The sequence below is a fragment of the Diadema setosum genome, chromosome 18 (assembly GCF_964275005.1).
Source record: "Diadema setosum chromosome 18, eeDiaSeto1, whole genome shotgun sequence".
NCBI classification, from domain to species: domain Eukaryota; kingdom Metazoa; phylum Echinodermata; class Echinoidea; order Diadematoida; family Diadematidae; genus Diadema; species Diadema setosum.
Window position 1 is genome coordinate 29,027,615 of NC_092702.1, and position 27,950 is coordinate 29,055,564.

The 27,950-nt window shown below is 37.1% G+C and overlaps 1 protein-coding gene across 1 annotated transcript in view; it reads left to right on the forward strand.

Annotated features, from left to right (window-relative positions):
• Window positions 1-27,950, forward strand: part of LOC140241501 (TBC1 domain family member 14-like) — a 71,801-nt gene that overhangs the window by 17,113 nt on the left and 26,738 nt on the right. The window contains exons 3-4 of the mRNA XM_072321230.1: window positions 5,147-5,229; window positions 17,270-17,387. Coding sequence (XP_072177331.1) covers window positions 5,147-5,229; window positions 17,270-17,387 — 201 coding nt within the window. The remainder of the gene's footprint in view (window positions 1-5,146; window positions 5,230-17,269; window positions 17,388-27,950) is intronic.

The following is a 27,950-nucleotide window of genomic DNA, read 5'->3' on the forward strand; positions in this document are numbered from 1 at the left end:
TGTGGTACTGATTGTGAACTGTGTGTACAGTGGTTGCATGTGGTCTCACCCACTAATAAATGGTCGTCCAGTAAGTTATTTCCTCATGTGAGTATGTGATCAGTTTTAGAATTTTGTTCTTATGTTGAACTCTTTCATAAAACATATGTTTAAGGGTTTACAAAACTATTAAAAGCAGGCTGGCTACTAGTATGAACTTGATATAACAACCCTATTCATGTCTATTCATGTCCCACGCGTTACTTTTTTAGGTCATTATTTCTCATTTGCATAAAAGTTAATGATTTAATTGACTTGAAACTTTCAAAAGACCAAATTCACAATGGACCTAATCATATCCAAGAGATAAAAAGTTAGTCTGATAAATCTCATATTTGTAATTTTTAATTAAATTTAGTAACGCGTGGGACATTTCAGTAACGCGTGGGACGATTTGTGTACAAGTCAGTGGAAGTGTACTAAATCTTAGTCTTCTATGGGAAATGTGTACATTATTGAGGGATTTTTTGTAATTTTCTGAATTCTGACTTGAAATTTGGTGAAAAGTTCCACTTTTGATAAATAATTCACAAAAGATCATGACATGCTATTTTCAAGGTCACATTCAAAGCCCAATGTCAAAAAATAAAGGATAACACAGGCATTTCATATTTTTTTATTATATCTATTGTTCTGGTGGGTCTAAATCATTGAAATTTACAAGAATTTACTAGAAATACATCTATTTAGATAATTAGTACCACATATTAAAGTTTCTCTGAGTAGATACGTGCAATTCACATCACAATATTCATAGTGACAATTTTGTCCCACGCATTACTCGTCCCACGCGTTACTATACCTATCTCTCTGTAATTGACCTTGAGAGAAAACAGTCTCATGATTTTTTCTGAAATATTTTGTTTCAGGTACAGTTATTGTTGTAGAAAAAGATGTTTGTAATGATTTTATAGTATACCAAGTATTTTCACAATAATTGAGATAAAAAGTAAAAGAAGAAAAAAAGACAATCTTTCTGGTCCCACGCGTTACTGGATAATAAATTTGCATAAATTAAATACTGAATGCGTGATTCTCATTATTTCTATTGTTTTGAACAAAGATACCTACTAGCTATCAAAAGCAGCCCAACATATGAAGTTTCAATCTTAACAGTGCAATATAGGGCTAAATCTTGTGATGTCCCACGTGTTACTAGTGCAAAATAGCTTGGACTTGCCCAAAAGTGATGCTCAAGAGGAAGGCTATTTAATTGCCTTTTAACTGGACCCTGATAGAGTCATTCAGATTTGCAATGACACATAACAGCAGATTTATTTATTTATTGATTTTTTTTCATGATTTATTTTATTCATGTGTCTACTCATTCATCTATTTGTTTTCATAATAATTTCTGGGGGGAGGGTGGTGACATCTCTGATAGATTTAGAAGTCTAAATGCAAAGTGTACATATTATATCATTATTTCATTTTAGGTTTTGTGTGTTAATATTTCTTCAGTTGGGAATGTTTGTTTCCATGTAAACATCAGTTACAGAAACCTTCTACTCTCATTCTTTTTTCCTTTTTTTTTTAATGATGTCAAGAGATTAGAAATGGTGTGTACCTCTTTAAAGTCTACAAATTTCATCTTTGAATGTGGATTAAAATACAAGAGTTAACTTTAATACAATGCATGACTTTTCCTATGCTTTGCCAAAATATTCATAATTTGACAGCTATACAAAATGCATATATTGACTGAAAATGAAACACATAATGGAACTGCTCTGGTTGTAATCATGTAGAGGTACCTCTTCTGCCTATGTGCTTACTTTATTTAGAAAGATATTCTACTGAAGCGTTAACCAGTATGTCCCATATACTGTATTTCACTTCAGTTTGCGGATTGGTGTTTGCAGTGTGCGCTCCAGTGACTGTTCACAGTTTTCATATCATTTATCTATCATGAAACCATGATGCTATTGTGTCATGATTATTGATACTGATTGGCAGGTCTAAGGTGAATTGCTTTCATGAAGTGGCTGTGAAAGGGATTAATGTTCCATTGGTTGTCATTGTAGGGTTATATTGATGCCAAAGTTGAAGTACATGTACAGTGTATCACCTGAACTACTGGAGGAGGAAACAGTCGAAAGAAACCTTCACCACTCTCAGTTTTGTAAATGATGTTGTGTCATGTGCATGAGATCTATTTGTATTATTGTAAAGTATCCAATACATATTATGTGTGCCTACGTAATATAAGTGTATGAGTGTGTGTACATGTGTTTGTGTATGTGTAAAGTTTATAAAATGTGTAGTGAAGGTGCAGGTTTGTGAATTATTTTTAAATAGTATGGGAGAAACAGTTACATGAATTTGATAATAAACCACCACAAAATGCCTGCAGAGTAACTCTTACCACATGTTTCTGTTTTGTTTTTTGTTTTTTTTTAACTTACTATGCTTAATATCCTTTGATGGGGGGGGGGGGGACAGGGAGGGATTTCAGTAATTCGGTTAAAATTATGACAACATACTGTTATTTTCAATGTGACACTGTCAAGATTTTTGGGACTACCGGCTGGTAAGACATCAAACTTGGGTGCAGATAGGTTGGACGACAGTTTTTGTTTGTTTGTTTGTCTGTTTTTGTATAGAAGGTAATGCTATGGGCATTTACCCCTTTGTGAATAGTTGTAACATTAAAAAAATCTTGACATTACAATGACATTGCTAGTCAACAAAAAGCCATCTCAAACATCAACAGAGAAATTGCACCATGAAACATTAGATTTCTTCTAAATATGCACAAGTTTGGTAGTGTAATTTTTGCAATGTGACCTGTAATTACTTCAGAGAAATGGCAATATTTGGTTATACCCGTATAAAGAGTCATATAAATGCAATTAATATTATTATTATCTAGTTACACGGCTGCAACTTAAAGGGAAGATAAACCCCAAGAACAATGTGGATTGAGTGAAAGCAGCAACATTAGTAGTTCACACATCAGTGAAAGTTTGAAGAAAATCAGACAATCGATGCAAAAGTTATGAATTTTTAAAGTTTTGGTGTTGGAACCGCTGGATGAGGAGACTACTAGAGGTTATGACGTATGAGTGGACTACAATATCAAGAAAATATAAAGAAAATACTACAAAAATCCATTTTTCATGAAAATTACAAATTCCATCAACTTGATATTGACATATGTTAAGGGTAGCAATTATTCCCCCTGCTTTCTGAAAGCGGTTGGTCCACTGCTCTTTCATAATTCTAGAAAAGTGAATTTTTGTTGAATATCCTTTATATTTTCTTTGTATTGTTGTCCACTCATACAAACGTCATATCCTCTAGTAGTCTCCTCATCCAGCGGTTCCAACACCAAAACTTTAAAAATTCATAACTTTTGCATCGATTGTCCGATTTTTCTCAAACTTTCACTGATGTGTTCTACTAATGTTGCTGCTTTCACTCAATCCACATTGCTCTTTGGGTTTACCTTCCCTTTAATGCAGCCGCACACAAAATGTGCAGGTCACATACCAGGCTACTCAACGTGTCGTTTACATCTACTGCATTGCCTGTGCATGCACGTTGTGGTGTTAAAAACTCACAGTTTGTGAATCTTGACATGACAATAATTTCTCATAGCAATTTGAATGGAGAGGTCGAGCACTGTCTGTTTTTAAAGGCATAATTTACCATTTGCAGATGAAACAAAAACCCAGCATTAGTGCTTTAAAATAGTTCTAAGATGTGAGTTAGGGATAGAAACAACCACTGTAAAAATTTGATTTGGTAAAATCGATGTTAGGCATCGTTGAATATACAAAATATCGATGTTAAGTATCGTTAAATATGAACAATAGTTATAATAAAAATGCTTCCAGACTAAACTGTCTACTGTTACGGTTTATTGAGAAAAATACAGGTATATCTCCTTATATTTTAGGCTTTATCACGAAATGTTTATATGATAGAATGTTTTGTGGTACAACAGACCACATATGCATTAAATAATATTTTTTTCTTTAAATCACTGATCCCAAAGGTAAACTGGACCTTTGATATCACTGTATTGCCCAGTGAGAATGGGCCTTTTAAATACTGTAAAAGTGGTTTCTTTCGCGGTGGTTTTATTTTTGCGCTTTGAGGTTGAACCTCGAATTTAACATCACACAAAAAAGTTTTGAACTCGCCGCTTGTTACAACACTATTGCCCACATGCACACACGAAGTTTCTGCACATTGAGTGTATGATGGTCAACACACACACAGTGACACCGCGCAATGTAGGTACAAGCATGTTATAAAGTACTCGAGAGACAGGATTTCAGGTAAGCCTGCATTTGATTTTAATTTCTATTTGATAAATCAAAGAATGATTGGATTCTTTGATTTCATTGGATTTCATATGCAAAATAAAACAGTTTTTGCCGACTGTGAAGTCACAGATTTTGCCGACCGCGAATTTAAACACGCGCGAAAAAGTCGGCACCGGTGGAAACCGCGAAAATATCTGTACGCGAAAGAAAAAATTTTATAGTAGTGAGTCATTCATCAAACTTTGTCACGTGGTGATTTTATTGTCTATACCAGACTGGCATTCACTTTGAGGTGTTACAGTACCTTTTCTTAGCAGTGATATTCTCGTGGTCGGACATGCGGGTATTTAACCGCAGTTGCCTGAGTGAAAACAAACCCACACAGTTGATCCGAATGGTGCACTTTTGAGACAAAATTATCTAGTTTTCTCGTGTTATTGGCTCTAAAATTCCATGAAACTGTCAGATATGGCCCATCTCCATCTTAACATTTCTGATAGCCAGAAGAAATTTTATGGACAAATTATAGAAAACAAAGGTACATTGAGGATTCAGAGTGCCCATGCCGTGCTGTACAGTACGTATTGCATACAATTGTACCGTATGTATCATCACGTAGATGCATAAACTGCCAGCATGCACTGCATCACCATGCTCAACTTCCGTATATGTGGACAGACGAGCTGTTTGTTTTCACTTCTGCTATATCAGACATGTACCCGACCATGAAAATTAGAAGAAACACATGATGTTGAGATGTAAGATGCTCTGAGCTAAAATGTTTCCTGCTATATTGAGATTGTTTTTTCTGTTTTTCTAATTATCCTTACTAGGAACCTACCGGCCAAGAATCCAGAGGAAGAGGAGAAGCACAAGGAGGCCTACACACAGATGCTGAAAGAGGCGAAAAAGAAAGGTAGCGTTCGTCAAACGCTTCATTTAATGTACAGTCATTCTTCTCTCCAAGCACCTGCCGATGTTTACAACTTATGAAATGTGATATTACAGAAGCTAATGCTTTATTCATGTCTTTCATGCCTGAAGGGTGCCCAAGGCATTATTTGTGTCTGTGCCGAACCATCTGCCTTTATACATCTGGGAGTCTTGTCCCTCGGCTGATTTGTAGAGTGGAAAGTGACTTTACGAAATAAAAACAAACTAAAACAAAAAAGACAGAAGGAATTTTTTTTTAAATGCACCACTTACATTGGCAGATATATTTATGAGGAAACATGTTTGATTCACTTGCCATAAAAACCTTCAGCTAAGAAGGGCATATTTCCTGCTCATTGTGGTATGTGCGGAATCTCCAAACAGGCACAGGAAGTAAGTGAAAGCAACCGTTACTTCCATCCTCAAGCCTGCTTGCACTTAAGTGAGGAGGAAATTCACATGGCAAACAGCAGGAAAATCAGTGGACAGAAACATGTGCTTACATTATTTGTAAAAAAAAAAAAAAAAAGATTAAAAGATATAAAGAAAATAAAGATAATGATGATGGTGATGAAGATGGTGATGATGATGATGATGATGGTAATAATAATGATAATGAAAGAATAAAAACGGAAGGCCAGAGGAGTCATACAGATGTGATCTGATGTGTGATATGACTTGATACCGTATGTTGACAAAAATCAACTATTTCGCATGTCAAAAGAGATGGAGTGTTATATTTTGCTAAATGTCTGGAGGCAGTTAGCAGAATCGGGGGGGGGGGGGGGGGGGTGGTGACCTACCTGGCAGAATTCATGAAGGTTCACAATAAAGACATGTTAAAACTAAAGCTACATGTCGGCTGTTACAATTGCCTTCCAATGTGGCTATTACATCTTTGCATATTCCTTCTGGAGATCCTCGTATTCTTGGCCTTGGAGTTGATGAAAAATAAGGGCAGAAAATGAGGATGAACACGAAATTGAAATATTTAAATTGGTTTGAGTTGCAATCACCCAGAACACAACTGAACTTTATCACTGTGTGCCAATATAGCCCCCCCCCCCCCTTTTTTCCCAGATAAAAGGGGTGGTACAGTTTTGGTTGAGGTGGGGTTTGAGGTTTCCCATGTTTGTTTGTTTTTTTTTTTATGATGGTTTATTGAGATAATGACAAACCTCTTATGAAATTATGAAAGAGCATATAATTCTCAGAGGAATTCAAAGTTTATTTGATGAAAAGTGGTTTTTAAATGGTTGAGATGTCCAAAACAAAGTGATCCAAATAAAAGATGGAACCCACCTTTTACTAGGACCGTTTTTGTTTTACTTTGTTTTTTTAAGGATCTCACCCATTTTAAAACTGATTTTCATCAAATAACCCTTAAAGGGACTGTACAGTACTGGTTGAGGTAGGGATTCATGTTTTGAACATTCCTAAGTGAGATAATGAAAAGCCTCTTATGAAATATGAAAGAGCATGTAATTTTAAGAAGGATTCAACGTTTATTTGATGAAAATTGGTTTTCAAATGGCTGAGATATCCAAAAAAGTGCTAATAATAAAAGGCGACATGCCCCAACTTTATTAGCATCTCTTTGTTTCACCTTGTTTTTGGATATCTCAGCCATTTCAAAACCGATTTTCATCGAATAAACTTTTGATACCCCTTAGAACTGCATGCTCTTTGACATCTCATAGAGTGGTTTTGAATATCTCACAAAACGTTAAAAGCTAAATCTTCACCTCGACCAGAACTGTACACACCCTTTAAATTCCTCTGAGAATTCTATGCTTTTAAACATTTTATAAAATGGTTTCAAAGTATCTCACAAAAAGTTAGAAGCAGAATTCTCACCTCAACCAATACTATACCATCCCTTTAACACTGACTCAGACAATAAAAACTCACACTACCAGTCGTTATGGAAAGTTGGTGCTGTTTACTTAGCGACCTGTGTAGGTGTGTATTGCATATTTTCATTCCCTTATATTCAAGATGCCCAGGCCTGCCCCTACCCCCTCCCCCATCCCTGAGGGGGCCAGTCGTACAGTTCATCTTCCAATCAAATTGAAAACTGGAGAGAAATGCTGAATTTTTCCTCTGGTGACAGTCAGCTACTACTTTCTCGCAGGAAGTATGCATGGTCACAGACAAACTATGTCCAATAGACGGAGGAGTGTTTAAAGGCAGTAGATAGATCCATAGATGTACTCGTATGCACTGTTGTTTCCCTTTGGGAAATATTGAATGCCTGGATCAAAGGAGGAAAAAGAAAAAAATATATATATATAAAAGAACAGTAGTTTGGCATGCCACGCAGAGTACATCATGTATCACAACACTCTTGTGGCACAACACTCTTGTGGTACAGGTCTGTTAACTTAATAGGGCGCTTTCGAAAATTTATGCCCATGTAAGTAGTGCTGGAATCAAGATCTGACAAACTTATAGGTGAAAAGAATGCACTCGCTGTTAACTCCTAGACAGATTAAGGGGGGGGGGGGAGAAAGGGGGATGGGAGAGAAAAAAAAATGGTATAAAATATTGATTGTAGATGGTATCTGCTACTGTTCCTAGGCATCTATTGCTGAAGATACAATGTATAATCTCCCTTATCTACCTTGATCTCTTTGTTTTTGTTTTTAGTTAAATGCTGCAGGTGTCTGTCTATCAGGAAAAAAAAAATCAACTAATAATGGGTAATTTCTCGACAATGGAAACCTGGTGAAATGTGAGCTGAATGTTGCCATGCCCTGAATGTTGTCAGCTGTGTACAGAAGTAGTTGGCCTTAAAGCCAAACTATACGTAGTTTGTCATGGTGCATTGAAAAATGATCTTATCTCGTTGAGGACGAATCCCAAATATACTCGGGCAGGGGTCTATGGGAAATGCGTGTTGTATCAAAATCAGTCCATCCACAACAGGTTATTGTATGTATTCTCTGTCAGGATATCTTAACCCACCCCCTAAAAGAGTTTATGAAATTGCCATCAGAATCAGAACCACCAGAATCCTATATGCAGTGGGCATTTTAAAAACCACAAATGAACTGTATTGAAGAAGAAGGGGTTACTATAATTCTCCTCATATTGAAAACATTTCAATCATACATTCATCATGAAGGAAAGGAAATTTTGTATCCTAGGGCTTGTCTCAGACACATTCGAGTTAATTGAAAAGGTTACAAATCATGACCTGTTTTTCAATGTCCTTCTGCAGGTAATATTCTGTGGACTTTAGAAGGCCTGCAGAAGAAGTAATCATCTTCAAGGCCTACTTTCCTTGAACTCTGCGCATTAATGCTGATCGTAATTCAGATCCCCTCCCCCAATGTGAGTGAAATCAATGCAAAGAGCAAAGCTATCAAATGTCCTCGTAGCTTTGATACTTTGCACACCGTCTTCCAACAAGCAATGAATTCTAGTTGTCTCCATGGTGTTCTCAAGAGAGAGTTAGGGGCAGTTCTGAGGACAGGAGGGGGAACAAAAAGTAGTATCTTTTTGGGTTTGGGCATCACTTTCTGTTCTCTAAATAAATCATGTCTTTCACAATGCTTGTATAGATCTATTAACCACTGTTGTTACAGTCAGGTTATATGGTCATTTTTAATGCAAATGTTTTAGGTGCATGTGCCACTGCCTGTTACAGTGTGCCCTGCCTGTTGGTATCTCTGACATATGTTATAGCTTTTACTGTGATTATTTTTTTTTGAAGGGATGTATATCTTTTTTTTTCTTTTTTTTAAAGTGGAAAGGAGTGTGATCATTTCAGCTTAGAACATAATGATTTTATAGAGAAAAAACTGAGCAGTAAAATGCTACTTCTGTTTATGACTGTATGTAATCTTTCTTTGCACCAGACACTTACTATTATGTGTAGAATATAATGCCCTGATCATTCTGCAGTCTTCCTAGATTTGTACTAATTCAGTGGAATTTCTCAACTTTTTCTCCAAGCTACTATGCATCTATTCAAATCAAATAGTCTGTGCTATTTGCATATTGTGATATACATGTTTTTTCTTTTTTTTTCCTTTTTTTTTGTAATCAGGAATATATTAGTCACAAATCTTCCAATGAGTCTATGATAATAGTATACCTACATATAATGTCTAATAAATTATGCTTTACGGGATGCTAGAAACATTCACATAATGTATCAAAACACCACATCATTTCATGGGACTGATGGTCGAAAACTTGATATCTTCAGAAGATCATCCACATTCTTCTTAGGAAGGAAATTGTAAAACTCTGTTTTTAGAAGTCAGAGGAAAGGAAAAGGAAATAAAAGGAAAGGTATACGACCTAATAAGGACAAAAATGTCATTATTTAACCTTACGAGTAGGATCATACAATGTAGATGATCTTCTGATATGTTTATAGTGGGGAAGTTGAAACATGTGAGAATTCTTTTCAGTACACTAAAGTTTGAAATATCAGTTTGAACTTGCATCTTGAATGGATCATTTCTTTGGAAGGAAATTGTAAAACTGTTTCTAGGAGTCAGAGGAATGGAAAAGGAAATAATACGAAAAGTTTATGGCCTCTCAGTGCTGGGAATGGACTTAGTAAAACTAGACAAGTAAAGAATAAAGTACGGTATACAGAAGAAAATATGGCAGTAGACAACTTCTTTGCAAACAATGCTTGCTTTCCTTAGGTTAGTACTATAAAAGTGGATATTTTTGTTCAAGTTATTTTTTGCACTGGGCCAGGTAAGTTGAATATTGTGTGTTTTTGATTCTGCAGAATCAGTACATTTGATAGTGGTACATATGAATAATAAGCAAAAAATATTCATGTGCTTTTATTTTCACACTACATTCTGGTCGCACAGAATATGCCAAAATTTCCACACTGCGAAAATGTCCACTTTTACAGTAATTTTGAAACGGAGTAATAACTGTCACACCAGGCTCCACATTAGACCCAACTTGATAAGGAACTTACACATTCAAGCATTATACCTTGGAAGTGTATACTGTATACGCCGAATATTTTGCGAGGTTTTTATTTTCACGAATTTCGCGAGTCAGGTGCTATTCGTGAAATTAAAGACACACGAAAATATTGACTTTGATCATGCTATAAAAGTGACGTACGTGTATACATTTCTTTGTTCAGTGCAGGACTCTATGATTGCGAATTTAACCACTTGCGAAATCGTGGGGAAGTTCAGATTTGTGAAAATTTAGACTCGCAAAATATATGGTGTATACAGTAAATGTGTGTGTGTGCATGTGTGTGCAATTCTGTTGCTTTGGTTGTTGTTGCTATGGGGGATGAGATGTCAGTATTCTGTATCAAGAAAATGCATTCACAACGAATCACAATATTCAACACATTTTAATGTTCCACAAGTGACAAAACTTATACACGTATGCAAGTTATCATAAAGTAGCAACTGAACTTGACACTTCTGACTAATCATGTATACATTTGAGATTTTGATAACTGATCAAATTTTCAAGTAATTTTTGCAGGATGTCAAAAAGGACAAGTATGTTTTCTATTAAAATCAAAATGTTGCTCAGGACTCACTTTGTACTATATTTCCCATGATGAATGTAAACAAACGACCTAAAGTGAAATCCCTAAAGAAAATGACTTTGGGAAGGACGTAGAGTCCGGTATTATTGTATTATAGAGTTGCAATTAATCACATGTCTGTCTAATATACATGTATGGATGGAGATCCATATCAGTATAGGATGAAAATCAATATTCCTGTCAAATGTAATCCTGTTTGATAATGTGCCCATTGCTGGTGTGAATGATAACATAGCTGTTTTTAATTGCATGTCTTATCATTCTGACATCTGGTTTGGGACATCAGACAACATTGCTGATTGTTCTCTTTGTATCATGTCTGGAGTATCTTCTGGCTGTTGTCAAGTTTTCTTGCTTTTGGTTGTTGTTGTTTTTAAAGACCCACACAAATCGCATGTTTTGTCACTTTCCAGCTTCAGCGGAAGTAAGTCTAATATGGTGGTTGTCATTAAACATGACAAAAGTTCCACACACAGACAGCACATAACACACACACACACATACACACACACACACACACACACACACACACCTAAAATGGGTGATGAAGTATTTGTTAGATTCTCTGAACAAGAATGTTTCTCAAAAATAGATACATAGAACACAGAGCAACAGATGAAATAGCTGGTTGGATCAAATCAAACACATACAATTATAATCCATTCAATGTCATTTAATCAACAGTATTGTGACTTGATGATCTAATGGAACCTGACAAGGATGAAGGAATTTTGTTTTTATACTGAAGTTAGAGTACTCTTTATTTTTGTAGTGTGTGTAATGGCGCTGATTACTTGTTTTGGCAAACTTTTTCTCCCCATCGTTTGCTAATGAGGCATCAAGGGCAATGTGTTTTTCCTTTATCTCAGCAGAAAAATTTTCATGCCGCGAATATATTGTGTTTTACAGAACAGTTGTATTTTGAATTGCTACGCAAAACCATTTTTTTTTTTTATGTGCGTGGACATAATTGCCATATTTGTGAGATTCAAATCATTGTCTGCGCACAACTGAAAATGTGATGTTTCTAAAGCAATCATGCTTTTTTTTTTCTGAATGATCACATATATTTGTGAAGCCTTTAAGTGTTATTTGCACAAGAAATCATTTTCATTGCATCCATATACAGGGTGGCCCAGAAAGAACGGAACACCTAAGATCTTTAATTTCAGCAATTTTGTTGCAAATATGTCATTGTTTTGCACACTGTTGGAAAGGCCATTCTTTTTCCAGTAGAATGACACCAAGTTCTTTAATTTTGGTAAATGTGTTCTGATTTAAGGACCATTTTTGTCAACCCTTGCAATTTTCAAAATGTGATCATTTTCGCACTCTCAGAGATACCGAAACCAGCGAGAATTCCGCTTGCCATAGAACCAGTAGCATTCACAATGATATTCACAATGACATTCACATTATTCACAATGATGACGGACAATGACAATTACACCTTCTGCCCCACATTCCACACATTGGCTCTATGGCAAGCCGAATTCTTGCTGGTTTCAGTATCTCCGAGAGTGCAAAATGATTACATTTTGAAAATTGCAAGGGTTGACAAAAATGATCCTAAAATCATAACGCATTAACCAAAATTAACGACTGGTGTCATTCTATTGGAAAAAGAATTGCCTTTCCAATAGTATGCAAAATAATGACATATTTGCAACAATATTGCTGAAATTAAAGATCGTAGGTGTTCCGTTCTTTCTGGGCCACCCTGTATATGTAACCAGTACACTAGCCTAGAAATACATGTTCCTCTGTATGCAAATATCCAGCATTAAACTTATCACATCCTTTTTTTTCTTTCTTTTTGATAGTGCACCACATGTTTTTAATCCATCTGTATGGTAGGGGCAAAGAAATGCACATACTCATACATAGGACTGATTATTAATTGTTATCAAAGAATAGTACGTGTAATAATCTTCAAAATGCATTTCAGTTGCGGAAACATGGTTATTAAAGATACAGTGTGGATGCTGTATCAAACATCAAGAATCCAATTTGATCATTCTCTAGAGCAAGTCTTTTTGATCTCTAGGTACTTTACATTCTTCTGTCCAAACAGAACACCTGCAAGTGAAGATCATTATACAAACCTGACTTCAATATCCATTAAATTTGTTTGTTTTACCTGGTGAAGTGGTTAATATACTGAGGAGGTTGTGCTCCTGAGTCATCTTCATTATTTGGGAAGAGTGATTTTGAAATGTGACGTTCAGTATAGTCCATTAGTGGTTCACATACAGACTATCAAAGATCCAAGACACTATTACAATCACGGCCAGTGACGTCATTCCTGGTCGTAATTGCCCTGCTCAGCTCAGTTCTTATTCTCTGTTGTTGTTTTTGTTGCTGTTGTTGATTCCACTGTGGAGACAAGAGGGAGAGTTCATGCTTAATTTCATCTCCAGGCCTAATAAGCGTACTGACAAGAAAACTAATGTGTGGGATATATGTGTACACCTGAGCATGGCGGGATTCATGTGCATGTGTACAATATTGCGTGCTCACAGAAGCGTGCTTTAGAGCATGCACACAAGCTGCAATTAGTTTGTGTTTGCATGTATGTCTGTGTATGTGTATGTGTGTGTATGCATACATGTAAGTTTCATATGAATACGAGATCCATGCATGTGTTTGTACTTTCAGGTAGACATATTATTGCTGTGCGTGGCCTTTGACATCTATCATTTTTGCCTTCTATTCTAGATTTAGAAGGCTCTAGTGACAACAGTATTCAACTGCCCAACTTTTTTTTTTTTTTTTATGAACAGTGAATTGTCAGCTATGACCCCTAAATCAAGGTGAATTAGATTTATTATTATCAAGCAATAGTGCAGACAAGATAAGAGACTATAGCCTTCATTTTCTTTAAAAAAAAAAAATATATTGACAAGGAAAAATTGAATCCTGTAATTACAAAATACATACACGTGTACTTTATATACTAGTGCATGAATATTGAAGAAACACGTTAGACACCCTCACAGGAGCTACAGTGCTAAGAAAATTGAGTTTTTGCTACAAATGAATTTTGTGATATGATGTGATTCCTCCGCATCTTGTACACTAATATAGGTCTAGTACTGTTAATGAAGGTATGAAAATTGATTTTTGTACAATACAATATGTCTCTGATATCTAGTATCTGTGCAGAATCCCTAAATTATCATTTTTTGTGTGATTTTTTTTTTCCCAATTCTTTCCTCGGTAATGTGCTTGTATGAATTTAAGTGATGATTTTTCTTTCATCAGAATCACTGAATGTGATGCTGTTCAAGTATACCTGTGTCAAATGGGAAGTCTAAGACCCCGTTTACAGTGCGGGGCTGGGCCGAGCTGCGGCCGAGCCGAACCTCAATTGCGAGGCCGAGCCCCGCAATTTTGTCCATTTACACTGTGGGGCTTGGCCGCGCTTTTAATTCAAGCCTTTCAATATTTTGTTGTAGTGGTGCTGTGCTTGTAAACAAACACAATTTGGTATTGCCTGGTTTTCAGACCCTTTGCCGACTGAATTCCGTGGCGACGAAGTCGCCGTTCGGGCAAAGACCTTTGCCGAAGGAAAACTCCTTTGCAGGACAAAACCACCTTAAATTATACTAGTTTTCGACGTTGAGGGGGTTAATGTCGTGAATAGCGAAATAGTACAGGCAGAGAGTTTGGAAGCCAGACTAAAATTGGCCGCGCATTTGGCCCAGTTTGCGTTTACACCAAGAAGAGACCACCTTCAGAGCGTGGCCAAATGCGCGGCCAATTTTGGCCTCGCATTTGGCCTTTTGCGCATTTACACTGAAATGAAGGAGGGCTCGGCCGCGGCTGAGCCGCGGCCGAACCTTGCACTGTAAACGGGGTCTAATACCAACCAGTCAGCAATAGACCGGTTCTGTATTATATTCAGATTTAATGCATGCTTTGTTTGTAAAAGTTGCCCGTGATAACCATACAGCTTGTCAGAGGCTTGCCCCACCTAGCTACAACTAAATGAATTCCTGCCTGTGGAACTTAATGGGAGGGAGCAGGTGAATGATAAGCTTTGTTGCCAGGCCATAAGAAAAGAAACATCCATAAATTGTAATACATGAGAGAACCGGTCTATTTTATAAATGTGATCACATGATAGCCAACCATATGTTGTGTTCACTCTTGAGTAGAATAGTTTGTTGAGCAGAATGTTTTCAAACCCTTCATTTATAGTTTGTTGTTTGGGTTTTTTTCAGCTCCACTTTATATTGACTTGTGTTTATTACCTCATAAAGATGAGTTTATCTTGACCATAGTGGTACCTGCGCAAAATTACTAATATTTGCAACTCATGGATGCTGTCAGACACGACTTCCCTATCACCTGAGCAGTTTTTGTGGAATTAGTGCCCGTTGCAGCAGAACCCTGTTTGTACAAGACTCCGTATCAGCATGCGAATATTTTAATGTATTGAATTGCGAGTCGTGAGAGACATGGCCCGCTGAAGGGACCTTCCCTGTGTCCCTGTGGCTGTCTGTCTGTCTGTGGGCGCGTGTTTGGCTGCCTGCTTCAAGGCAAGATGAGCCATGTCATTGATTTTTTGCATTTTTTTTCCTTTTCTGCACTGCTGCTTTCGTTATGTTCCATCAGGGATTCGGAAGGTGGAGTGGAATGTGATTAGAGATTAAGATTAGCAGGAACTACTTGAATTTTTTTGCCATTTTGATTTGTGTGTGTGTGTGTGTGTGTGTGTGTGTGTGTGTGTGTGTGTGAAGGAATGAAACATTGAAATTGGGTATGTTTCTCTGAAGAGTGAAGCTTTTCAGTTCGTTTTTATTTTTTATCTAATGAGGGCTGTTCACATTCCAGACAAGCTTATGATAAACAATTCATATGTCTGAAGATTCAGCGGGATCCTACATGCAGAACACTCAAAATCATGATTTATCGTGTGTTGATTAGTCACAGACAAACATAAGCACATAACAACAAAAAATGTCACATGAGCGCGTATGCCTGAATACATACCCAAGCTATACCAAATGTTCATTTTAAAATAATACACTTGAACCTTGCCACTGCCCACTACACCTACTTTTTGTTTAGATTCAAACTACAGTGTGTCTCTAAAAAAAAGTAAACCCAACTTCAACAGCAAATTTTCAGAAAACTATAAAATATTTTGCACATTATTTTTTCATGGTTAGATAGTCCAATAAGTCCTCTATCCAATGATACCACGTAGGTTATGTAACTCTCATGCATGACTGAGCATGATTCAACTTAGTGAAAGGGTGTGAAATTATCACTGTGGCAAGTTATTTCTTGCTATTGTCATGCATTCAGGGCATATTTGAAGTTAAATTTTTGTCACATGTTAGGCCTATGACTGCATAACAACTTCAGCAAAGGTTGTTCTTGACACAGGCACCCTTCACATGCTTTCCAAACATGGTACAGTTGACAACTGAGCAGAGAGTGTTCCTGGTAACTCGATACCAGGAAACAAGAAGTTTCGTGGAAGTTCAAGAGGCTTTTTGACAGGCAGCCTCCAACAAAAAGAGCCATCTGGTACAATGTGAGAAAGTATGCTGATCACGGAACTTGCCACAGTGATGATTTCACACCCATTCACTAAGTTGAATCATGCTCAGTCATGCATGAGATTTACATAACCTACGTGGTATCATTGGACAGAGGACTTATTGGACTATCTAACCATGAAAAAATAATATGTAAATATTTGATAGTTTTCTGAAAATTTGCCATTGAAGTTGGGTTACTTTTTTTTAGAGACACACTGTAGTGTACTAGTTAAAGATGCATGCATGCTCTCTCAGTAGAAGGCCCATCTCACTGAAGAAGGCATTGCTCCAACTGCAGTGACTAATTATTTGAGATGCAAGAAAAAAAAAAAACGCACAAAGCTGTCTTGTGTATACCAGTCCATGGAATTCGTAGCAAATTTATGAAAGTCTTTAACCTGAATACTTAGTGAATACAGTTTCCTGTCTCCTAATTCCTGCTATCTTTATATTTTTTGTAAGATATATTATTGCTGTGTCCGGCAAGCCTGTAGAAAATCACAGGCTTGCACTGTGATTGTCTTGTATACCTCTGCAAAAAAAAAAAAAAAAAGAACCCACAGAGTTTGTATTACCCTGAAAACAAAACTGTAAACTAGTTTTATTTAGACCTTGAAATGTTAACAATAAAATTGCCGTATAGATAGTGCATTTGCTCTTAATAGTCTGTGTAGAATATGGGGATCATTAAAACCTTGAATTAATATATTTTTTATGTTTCCTGAATGAAATTCCAAATCTTCCTTAAAGCTGGTGGGCTGAGAAAGAGAATGAGGGCATCGATGAAATGTGTAGACAAAATAAATGGTGATCAGTTGCTCCGACATGAATGCCCATTACAAGCATGTTTGAGCCATATTCCTGAGTGTCATTATGTTGCATATTTTGCTGCTCCCCTCCCCAATTTGCAGAGCTGAAGCTATACAAGCAGAAGTTAAAGAAGATGGCACAGCAGCTCAAGTACGAGGACGGCATCAAGAGTTCCCTCCAGATCTGGCAGCAGGAGATCCTTCCGAGATGGGATGAGATGTAAGTGTCCATTCAAGGCATAGTTTACCATATGCAGATAAAACAAAAACCCAGCATTAGTGCTTTGAAATAGTTCTAAAATGTGAGTTAGGGATAGAAATAACTACTGTAAAAATCTGAATCTGTATAATTGATTTTAAGTATTGTTAAATACACAAAATGTAAAAAATAGTTATAACAAAAATGTTTCTAGACTAAACCGTCTACAGTTATTGTTTATTGAGAAAAATGCCGATCAACTCCTTATGTTTTAAGCTTTATTGTGAAAATTTCATGTGGTAGGATGTTTTATGATACAACAGAACTACACATATGCATCAAATGTGATATTTTGAACATTTTTTTAAATCACTGCTCTCAAAGGTAAACAGGACCTTTAAAAAAATAGCACTTGAAAACTGCAGACCTCTGCCAAGCAAAGATGCTAAAAATGGCCCCATTCCCCAATGATAAAGAATCCTTCAAAACAATTCCTTATGAATATTAAGTATCAATATTACGTTTATCTATTCCTTGTGTCATTATCAACTTTTTCTGAACACTTCACCCAAATCCTTTCAAATTATTTTGCAAATAAATGAGCAGACAAACCCTGCATTGTCTTGGAAACAAGCAAGATATACCCAGTCTATGGAAAGATGCATTCTAATGTCTTTTTGTTAATCATATTTGTACTTCAGCAATTATTAACATATTATATCATTGACATTATCTTATTTTAGGACAGGTCCTATTTTTGGGTGAGCATATCTGAGTAATCTGAAAAAAAAAAGTGAAAAAATATTATAGATATATGGCATGCATTTATTCACTTGGCCACATAAGTGATGTTGAGGGTATCATGAATCCACACAGGTTGACATGCATTTGCATTGCACAGGTCCTGTAAATGCCAGGAGCACTTTTATAGCAGAGGGTTTGTAGTGAGAGTGATGGCATCAAAGGAAAACAAAAAATATATTCTAGAAATGAATTATAGATGAGGAACTGAAATTCTTTTCTGAGATAGAAAAAGAGAGATGGAGAAAGACATAGACATGTACAAAAGCACAGCATTCTCACATGAGGTGTGTGAACATGTACATACACGGTATGCACATATTAATGTGTATCTAAACGCTCAAACAGACAGCAAAAACAAAGCAGTCAAAAAACAAACAAACACCAGCGACAGTTGAGCAAAGCCTTGTACATAGGTTTGGTTATTTGCTCTCTGAACAGTGTCAACAAATCAAGTATCATATCTGGGCAGTTGTGTTAAGTATCTTAATTGTATTTGCCCAGGATTTCATACAGATTCCAACTGGTAATACTATTTTCATTATAATTTATATGAAAATTTCAATTCCTTCTATCTAAGAGGACACACATGAATAAAACCACCTTGGAATACCTTGATCAAAACTCCAAAGAATATATGATATATCCATGTCCGTATTTTGATACATGAAAGAAATCATGTAGTAAAGCAAGGCGTGAATTCCAAACAGCGTGTATGAAAGCACAAGAATGCGAAGTAAACCTTTTCCCCCAGTCTGATAGATGGCTAACAGGTTGTGGCTTTTAGGTAACAGTATCCTAATAAATCACCATATTCTCTCCCTGTAAGTGGGCAGAATGGGGAATAAAACATACTTTTACAAGCCAAAGAGCCACTGGGGGACATACTTCAGATCTGAAGCGGATGTGCAATTCTCAGTTTGTGAAACATGCAAGCAGCTGTATGGGTTTCACATTTAAGGACTCCGGCAAAACGAAACCACCAGGAGAAGCAATTTCAGAAAAGACTGAAACTTTTCACTGGGGACTCCTTTGAAATTGTGGAACACTACATTTGTCGCCGAGGGAGGCCCGTTAGATTTCCCCTGTTTTCTTACTGAAATAAAGCTCTTGGCTATCAATGCCGGACATCCTTCCTGCGGAACTATCATTGACTGGTACGCATTACACAGAGCCCAGACAGCAGATATGGCATGGAATAAGCTTACCTCAGGAGATGGATGTGATGAATTTAATCCTGATGATATTTTATAATCAGTTTCTTTGATATGTTGATGTGCTTCCAACGAAGCACATGCCCCCAAAATGAAAGCCAACAGCGTGGGAAGTCGTGGGAAGGCTGTTTGTCGGAGATGTTGTAGACAGGCAATAGATATACTGAGAATTCTTTTTATCATGAAGAGAAACAATCCCATATTTTGACTGACTAATCTATACACATGATGCCATGAATACTGCATCCCATGCCAGTGGCAAATGCATGATAGATATCGTGGTGCGGCGCGGCCCGCTCGTGGGAAACCGCGGTAATGTTATAGATATACACAAATTGATCCTCAGATTAGTGTGTGTCTTTCCTTCTTCAAAAAATGTCTACCTCTCTAGTGATTAAGTACTGAGAATGCTATGAAATTGTAGCTGTCATTTTTTTTTTTTGTGTGTAATATATCCAGAATCGTTCTTTTCCATGTGTTCTTTTAAAAAGATAGTGAACAAGTGAGTATGGATATTATAGATTATTATCCATACAGAGGATTTTTAGAGCCCAAATACAAGTGTTATTTTGTCGACGCACCTCATAACCTCCAACCCACTTAAAAAGTTTGTTGAACTCGACCAATATTTTTTGCCGAGGCGACCAATATTTAAAATATTGGACGGCAAGAGGGGGATTCCCCAAAGTTTTTATAAACTGCACGGTGATTGGTTGAGATATATACGAGATGACCTGAAATATGAAGTAAAAACATCTGTGATTGGTCAATCACGAATTAACTAGAATATCGTTTCTTCTAAAATTCTGTGTTTATGCAAACAAATTTCATATATCAATTAGTTGAAATTGTTTTTCACACAATTTTTCAAAATATCAATTTCATAACAGGAAGTTAAATATAGGTTTGTTGAAAACAAGTTGCATTTTTTTGTGCATGCAGGCGCAAGGCGACGATTGATCTGCAGCTCTGCATGCTCAGCGCTACTGCTAGATAGCCCGCGCGCGATATAAAGTAGCCGGCCGCCGCCGCTGCGCTTGCATTTGCATGCGCGATATGCATATTACAGTTACTGTACATGTACGTACGTACGTGTGTACAAGTACGTTATATACATCACAGTAGGACTAGTTGTGGTAGTAGTAGCCTAATTCGATCTTTCACGATCTACGGTAGATGTGACGTGGATTGTTTCTCAGATCTCGGATACAAATACATCTAATTCTGGTTTAAATTAGCTAGATCTCGGTCTAACAGTAACAGGACGGCTACCTTGGATACATAGATCACTGTTTTATCAGAGACTGAAGTGGATTAACTTGCACTGAAGAGCGTACATGTACCATACCCCATGTCAGGATCACTACACAGTAGGAACAGCACTCGGAGTCGGAGACAGAAAGGGTAGGGTAAGGGCACCAGTATTCGGTCAGGCACCGGTATTCGGTCACTTATCACTAGTCACCAGCCAGTAAGTTCAACTATCACAACACACGCAAATCACACTAATTCACATACTTGCACACTCATTCACAACAGGAAACTCCCTTAGCCCCCTCCAAAAATCCATCCAAAATCCCAAATTGTACCGTCAAAAGTGCAGAATCGGCGCTACTTTCCAAAAGCGCGCGCGGATAAGGCCCAGTTTTAAGAGTACGGGTCGCCGAAAAAGCGCTAAAAATCGAGAAATACGCCGTTCTCTCGCGGGATTTTTCGCTTATCGCAAGCTTGGAGTGTAATGGTATCCTCAAAAACGCAAAAGAAAAACAAAATGTCCGTACGTGCCGATACAGTGTCCCAATGTACAAGGGTTGAATGCAAGTGTCGAGGCCCCAGTATTCGGTCACCAACTGTCGCCGCAACTTCCCCGATGCAATTTTGCGCCAACAAGGTAGCGCGCGCGCGCGTTTTTCAGCTGCCTTGAACACGCATTGACTTTGAACGCACACATCGCGTGACCGAATACTGGAGCCGATGACCGTATACTGGGGAATTTTCAAGGTGAAATATTTCGCGATTTTGTGCAATTCTGTGAGATATTTAACGAAATGAAAGTTGAGATTAAGGAAATTTGATATTTTTCACATACATTGCTGTAGATATGATGTATGTATGTATTATTTTAGTTTGAAAAATATTGCAAAAAAGCTTAAGTGACCGAATACTGGGGATGTTACCCTAGGCCAAAGTGAAAACATTCTTTGCTAAAATCCTCTGTAGGATAATAATGATGATATTGAATGTCCTATTTTCGATTAATACAAGGAAATATTGGACTCGCTAAGAAAAATATTGGACTCGTCTTCGACTCGTCCAATATTTGTGCATAGCTCGTCCAATATTTCCTTGTATTAATCTCAAGGCCATCCAATATTATATAAATATCAGTCAGTATAATCAACTTTCTTTGTAGACAAGCAAACATAAGATCTTATGGTCATTTGATTCAAGAATCAAACAGAAATTGCATCCAATTTGTCACCTCATCAACAAACCATCGCAAAGTAATGGTAGAATAATATCCCATCTTACACGTGACGTCTGGAATACTCTGGAATACTAATCATGCTAGCTGTAAGCGATGATCAATATCATGTGTTTAACTTTATCAACATATCTGTGATATTTTTGGCATGTTCTGAAAGTTGTTGATTTAGTGGTAAAAGTGAAAGTCAACTTTTTTTTCAGTATGATATCTTTAGGAAACAAAATATCCATACTCATCAAAAAGTAGATAAAATTGTATCAGCTTCTTTTTTCATTTATCTTCACATTTATGGGCCTTGTTATGGTTGATCTCATTTCGGTTTTTGTCAGAAAACTTATTGAGGCACCCCTCACATTATTATTGAAAATACAACAAAACATGGATAGAGTGAATTAGCTACCAAGGGTATTCTAAGAAGACAGTTACCGTTTGTGACAAGAATTGGAGCTGAACTGGGGGCATAGGTCTAGGTCCAAGGTCCCTCCTGAAGGGGGAGGATCCCTATAAAAGTAGGCGTGTAGCTTCACCAGATGACAGGTGGATGAATGGTTAACGCTTTCTGTACCAGGGACTTTGGACAGTGTGTACAACACTATGGGGTTTTCTGTGCTAATCAGCACTCAGAGCACCCAAAGGGTTGAATCTTTTCTGCCTGCAGGGGAAAGTGGTGAGAACTTGGGCCTGCAGTGGGGCCTTGTAAGCGACATGTGAACTCTGTAGCTACCACCGGCACCTTCACTGCATGGGATGGCAGGGGGCTTTTTGAAAGACTAGTACTGAGAGGCTTAACAAGATTGGCTTTTACTGATGCTTGAAGCAGTATTGGTCATTTTGTGTATTGTGTTTATGTGTGTGTGTGTGTGTGTGTGTGTGTGTTACAGTCCCATAAGTTGGATTGTTTGTTTGTTTGTTTGTTTTTATAAAGACCTTGCTAAATTTCAGGTACATTAAAGAAAATACTTTGTTTTCTTTTGTGTACTGGGACACAGAATGCTCTTGAGCTTTGGCCTTCATTATATGTATAGTTTGAAATATAGTAAATATAGTAAATGTCCTTCAAATTTGCTCTTATTCTTTTGTTAAGTTGAATTCCAGAAAAAGAATCTCAGTTTATGAGAGTACAATAGCTAAGTAACAATACTGACATCAAGAGTGCAGTAACCCTTCAAATGTGAGTTTATTGCCCTTTTTGATTTTCACGCTAGTGTGTTTTCCATACATCTAATATCTCTTTTTAAATGATCATGAAATGGGCAGTACCTTGCGTAATTGAGTGTTTTCCTCTAGTAATCAAACCTATACATAACAATAGCTTTCCACTTAGGTGCCATAGACACATACATATGTAGGTGCCTACTGCCTTTGATCAGTCCTTGTGCAGACAAGTCAGCATGTTGGAGTTAGCACACTGCTGTATTTGGCTTTGACAAGCATGCTACAGTAGGATTTCTCACTATACTAAGATATGACTGCACTTGTACTGTTTCCCTCAGGATAAGAAGGTGGGGGGGGGGGGGAGAGAGATGGAAAAACTTCATGCATATGCTCAGAAATTGCACTGCAGTGGCTCTGAAATTACAAGAGGATAAGAGCGGTGAAACATCAAGATGAAGAAGGATTAGAAGCCATTAGAAGATAAGACTTGGAAATAAGCCTTCTTCTCCATTCTTGTATGTGGAACTTACATGTGACTGTACTGGCTTGCATTATGTCCATCTTACATAGAATTATGAACGAAAGAGATCCCTTTGGGAAGAGAAACAAAATGATCATGAAATTTTGTATAGCACAACCTTTCAACATGATTCTTTGGTGCACTTAACATTGGAGGCATAAAGAAATACAGCCAAAAAAAAAAAACTAGACCCGGAATTTGTCAAGACTGACAAATTAGGTGATCCGATTTTTTTTAAATCAATGATTCGAGTCCTGATCACAATAGGCATGACCATAAGGTTTCATCCTTGTTTAGAGACATTGGCCGTGTGATATTTGGATTCTCATTTAGAAAAGGGAGTGAGACCTGCCATCTTTGGTACCAAATTCCGTATACACTAACGGAAATACAGAATGAAGTATATTTGACCTTTGACCTCACTTTGCACACCCAAAATGGCGTCTAAGCAAAAAGTGATTATTTTATGAAATGATTCTTGTAACATGGTCTTTGCGTGTGCAAAATATGGGAAAGATAGGACATGTATTCACCAAGATACTGGATGAAACATTTATGACCTTTGACCCTAATTTACATACCCAAGATGGTGTCCGATCAAGTAGTTGTTATTTTATGAAATAATGTACGTGACATGTACTAAACATGTGCAAAATATGGGATTGATAGCCACTGTTGTTGTTCATCTATTGCACAGAAAGTAGAAAGAAAGAAAAATAAAGAAAAAATTGTTATTTTATAGAAATTTGAAGGAGAAGCATAAAAAAATCAGAAAAAGATAAAGTAAGGAAAGGGAGATTAAGATTAACTAAAGAAAAAGAAGAAAAAAAGTGTTAAAAAAATTTAAAAAAATATTGGCAGGGGTGAGCCTCGAACCAGGGACCTTAGGATTACGAGTCGGATGCGCTACGCAATGACCTATTTCATTCTCCATAGGCCCTGTGTATTAAGCAAAATGACGCTGCATCGAAGCCTCGTGCCATTTTCAACCAAGTTTTTCGACGTGATGCCGACATCGTATGAAAAAATGGAGGGCACACTTACGATAGCCCAAAGTCTCAGCTACAACATACTAAAATCTGGGAGAAATTCACCGAAGCATAAGTGAGCTAGTGCTCGAAAAAGAGAGTCATGTCAATTTTCACTGCCAGAAAAACTGCTCTCCCATAGAGATAACACGTAAACTGGTCAAATTTGGCAATATTACTTTCAATCCATTTTTACGAGGTGATGCCGTCAGCCAATCAAAATGTTGTAATTATATTAATGAAAGATCATATAATAAGCTACAACATACTGAAATCTGGGTGTAAATTGGCAAAGGATAAGTGAGATACGCTTGAGTGAACTTGAAATTTGATGACGTCATTTTGAAAATTTACTTTTTTTACTTTATTAAGATATTTGATATCTTTTAATCATTTTTCCAGCATCGCCAACCCATGAAATAACATATTCAACTCATCAGCTTTCAGAATATGTAAAGAAAATGGGGGGTCACCGTGCATCCTGACGAGTAAAATCGGATTTAAAATTGGCGTTTTTTTGGCATCGTTGCACTGTATATCGCCATTGACGCGCGCGCGGAATTTCAACTTTGACGGGCCCGTATGACGTCATATTAAGTCGGATTGACTTGAAACTTGGTAGAAATATTTCTTGACATTTCAGTCATCAGATAAATGTAAAAAACCGGGAAATTTCCATTGCATATGAGCTGTGTGTGCGAATATGTGCGCGCGCGTACGTGTCCGTCCAATTTTTTCAATTTTTCAAAAAATGCTCCAAATGGTCTGAAACGTGTGCAAAAAAATTTGAGCTCGATTTGAGCATACAAATATTTCAACGCGCGCGTACGCGCATGTTTTAAGAGAAAATATGAATTTTGAGAACATGAGTAGAATGCGCATAAGTTGAATTATATGTGACGTAAATTTCATTGCAAAATTCCATTCTATTAATGAGATATGAATGAAAATGTGTTTTCATATAATGACGTCATAGTGACGTCACGGTCGACTGATCACTATGATTTTACTTGATCTGCCGTCTTTGGGACATGATACATATATGGTATAAGTTTGACATTGAAAGGCAATGGACTTTCTGAGCTAACCGCTGCACAAATTTTGGTTAGAAATAAAGGAAAATAAAAAGAAGAACAGAGAATCAGTACAGATACAGAAGGTGATCCGAGAGGATACTCGGATCACCTAAAAATTGAACAAAATTGAAAAACTTTTGAAAGCAACTTGACTACATACTGTACGAGCTGAAATTTTCGCGTACAAATATTTTCGCGAATTGCTACTTGGAGGACATTTGCGCGTGTTGTTAATTTCGCGGTTGCAACGGTCTAACTGAACGTAACTATTTGCACGTTGTTATTTTCGCGTGTTGTTATTTTCGCGGTTCAAAGGCGATTCGCGAAATTCGCGAAAATAAAACCACCGCGAAAATTTCAGCTCGTACAGTAATATGCATGTGTTCTACATTAGCTGATGAGGTGAAGTGACTACAGCATATCTTAAACAGAGAACCAGTATACTGTAAAACCAGAAGTTTTGCATGCATGAAACTCATGAATTTTGTGAGGAGGAAAGATTCACGAAAGTGAAGTACAGTAGAAACAGTTCTCATTTACACACAATGCATTGAACGCTCGTGGCAAATTGGGAATGTTTCATGTCGGGAATATTTCTGGTTTCAGAGTAAACACTGACCTTCATGATGTGGGCTTCTGGTCTGCGTGTAAAAGGTATGATTTGATTGTACCTGTCTATCGTACCTACCCCTCCCCTATCCTTATTCCGCTCCTCCCCCTCTCCTTTCCGCCCCTTTTTCCATGTGTTATGTTACCCAATATGTACTCAACGGTCATACCCTTAGGTTTCGGCATAGGAATATGTGTACTGCGTCTCCAAAGGTATGGTGTGTCGTGTGCTTTATGGGCACAGATACCCACTGTACCTTTGAGATCCCCAGAAATCTAATTATACGGGGTCTTGACGAGGTGTGTTGGTCGGTGGCTATTTCCACCAAATTGATTGGCATGAGACATGTCTGAAAAATTCAAACCAGCATGAGACAGACAAACAGACAGACAGAAAGATGGAGGGACAGACAGAGAGAGAGGGGTAGAGAGGGAAAATGGAAACATAGATAAATAATAGACAGATAAGTACTGTATTACTTGTTATTTTCATGAGGTTGAAATTTGTGCAAATTGTGTATATCACTATTGGGTGGCGACTATAACAACTGGCAAAAATATTGTCTTACACTGGACTTGTACTAGCATCTTTGTGCACTTATGACATCCTTGGTATCAAATCGCAAAAAATGAAATCTTGCAAAAAATTAATGTATTTGACCTCATCATTTGCAAATTTCTATGATTATGTAAAAATAGCAACTTTTGTGGTAGACATACAGAGAGATTGACAGAGAGAAAGAAAGGGGATAGGGCATTACAGGATTGTTGTAAAAATTCCCTGTAGCCTTGCCAGTGGTTATATAGATCAAGGTAATATGAATTATGTAAAAATGAGGTATATCAATTAGAGAAAAAAAGACACTTTGTGTTACATTTGTCTAAATATCTTCTTCTTCTTTTTTTAATAAGATTTGTTTTTTTTTTTTTTTTTTAAGGACAAGCTTTTGACAAACCCTGTGGGAAGTTTTACCCCCAAGACATTGCAGTCATTCATCTGTGGCAGTTGTTTTGAAACAGCCATAAAGTCCTTATAAATTGCCTTACCAACATTGAAATGGCCATTAGGTGATCATTAACCCTCATTCATTGAATTCTAAATGAGCTCTCATGCTTCAGTTTCACTCATTCATATATAAGTGATCTTCATAGATTTGACACTGGTTGAAATATCACCCTAATACCCCTTTCATAAACTCATCCTCCTATTATCCGCATAAGAATAATGCGGACAATTCAATAAAAAATGCGTTCACAAACTCTGAAAATAATCCGCATTATTTTTACGAGCGCCCGTCCTGAAAAAGGCGGATAATCGTCATGGTGACTGCACACGTCCCTCCTGCGGGAAAGACAGGTGACGTTTGACCGCACCCCGGCAATTATCCGCATTATTTGGGTTTGCGTTCATAAACTCAAAATCTGGTCCCGATGCTACTATTATGCGGATAATAGAAGGGTCGAAATAATGCGCATTATTCTATCCCCGCTCCGATTTTACGACCAAATGTTGCGGATATTATCCGCATTATTGAGTTTATGAAAGGGGTATTAGATGAGAGAAAAGTCTCACTCTATAATACTGTAAACCCATATAATAACGCTAATCTTTTGCCATAATGCTCTGATGACTGTCAAAATTTTAATGGTGCAACATGCTCTTTGCGTTGGCTGCTTCATAACATACTTTTCT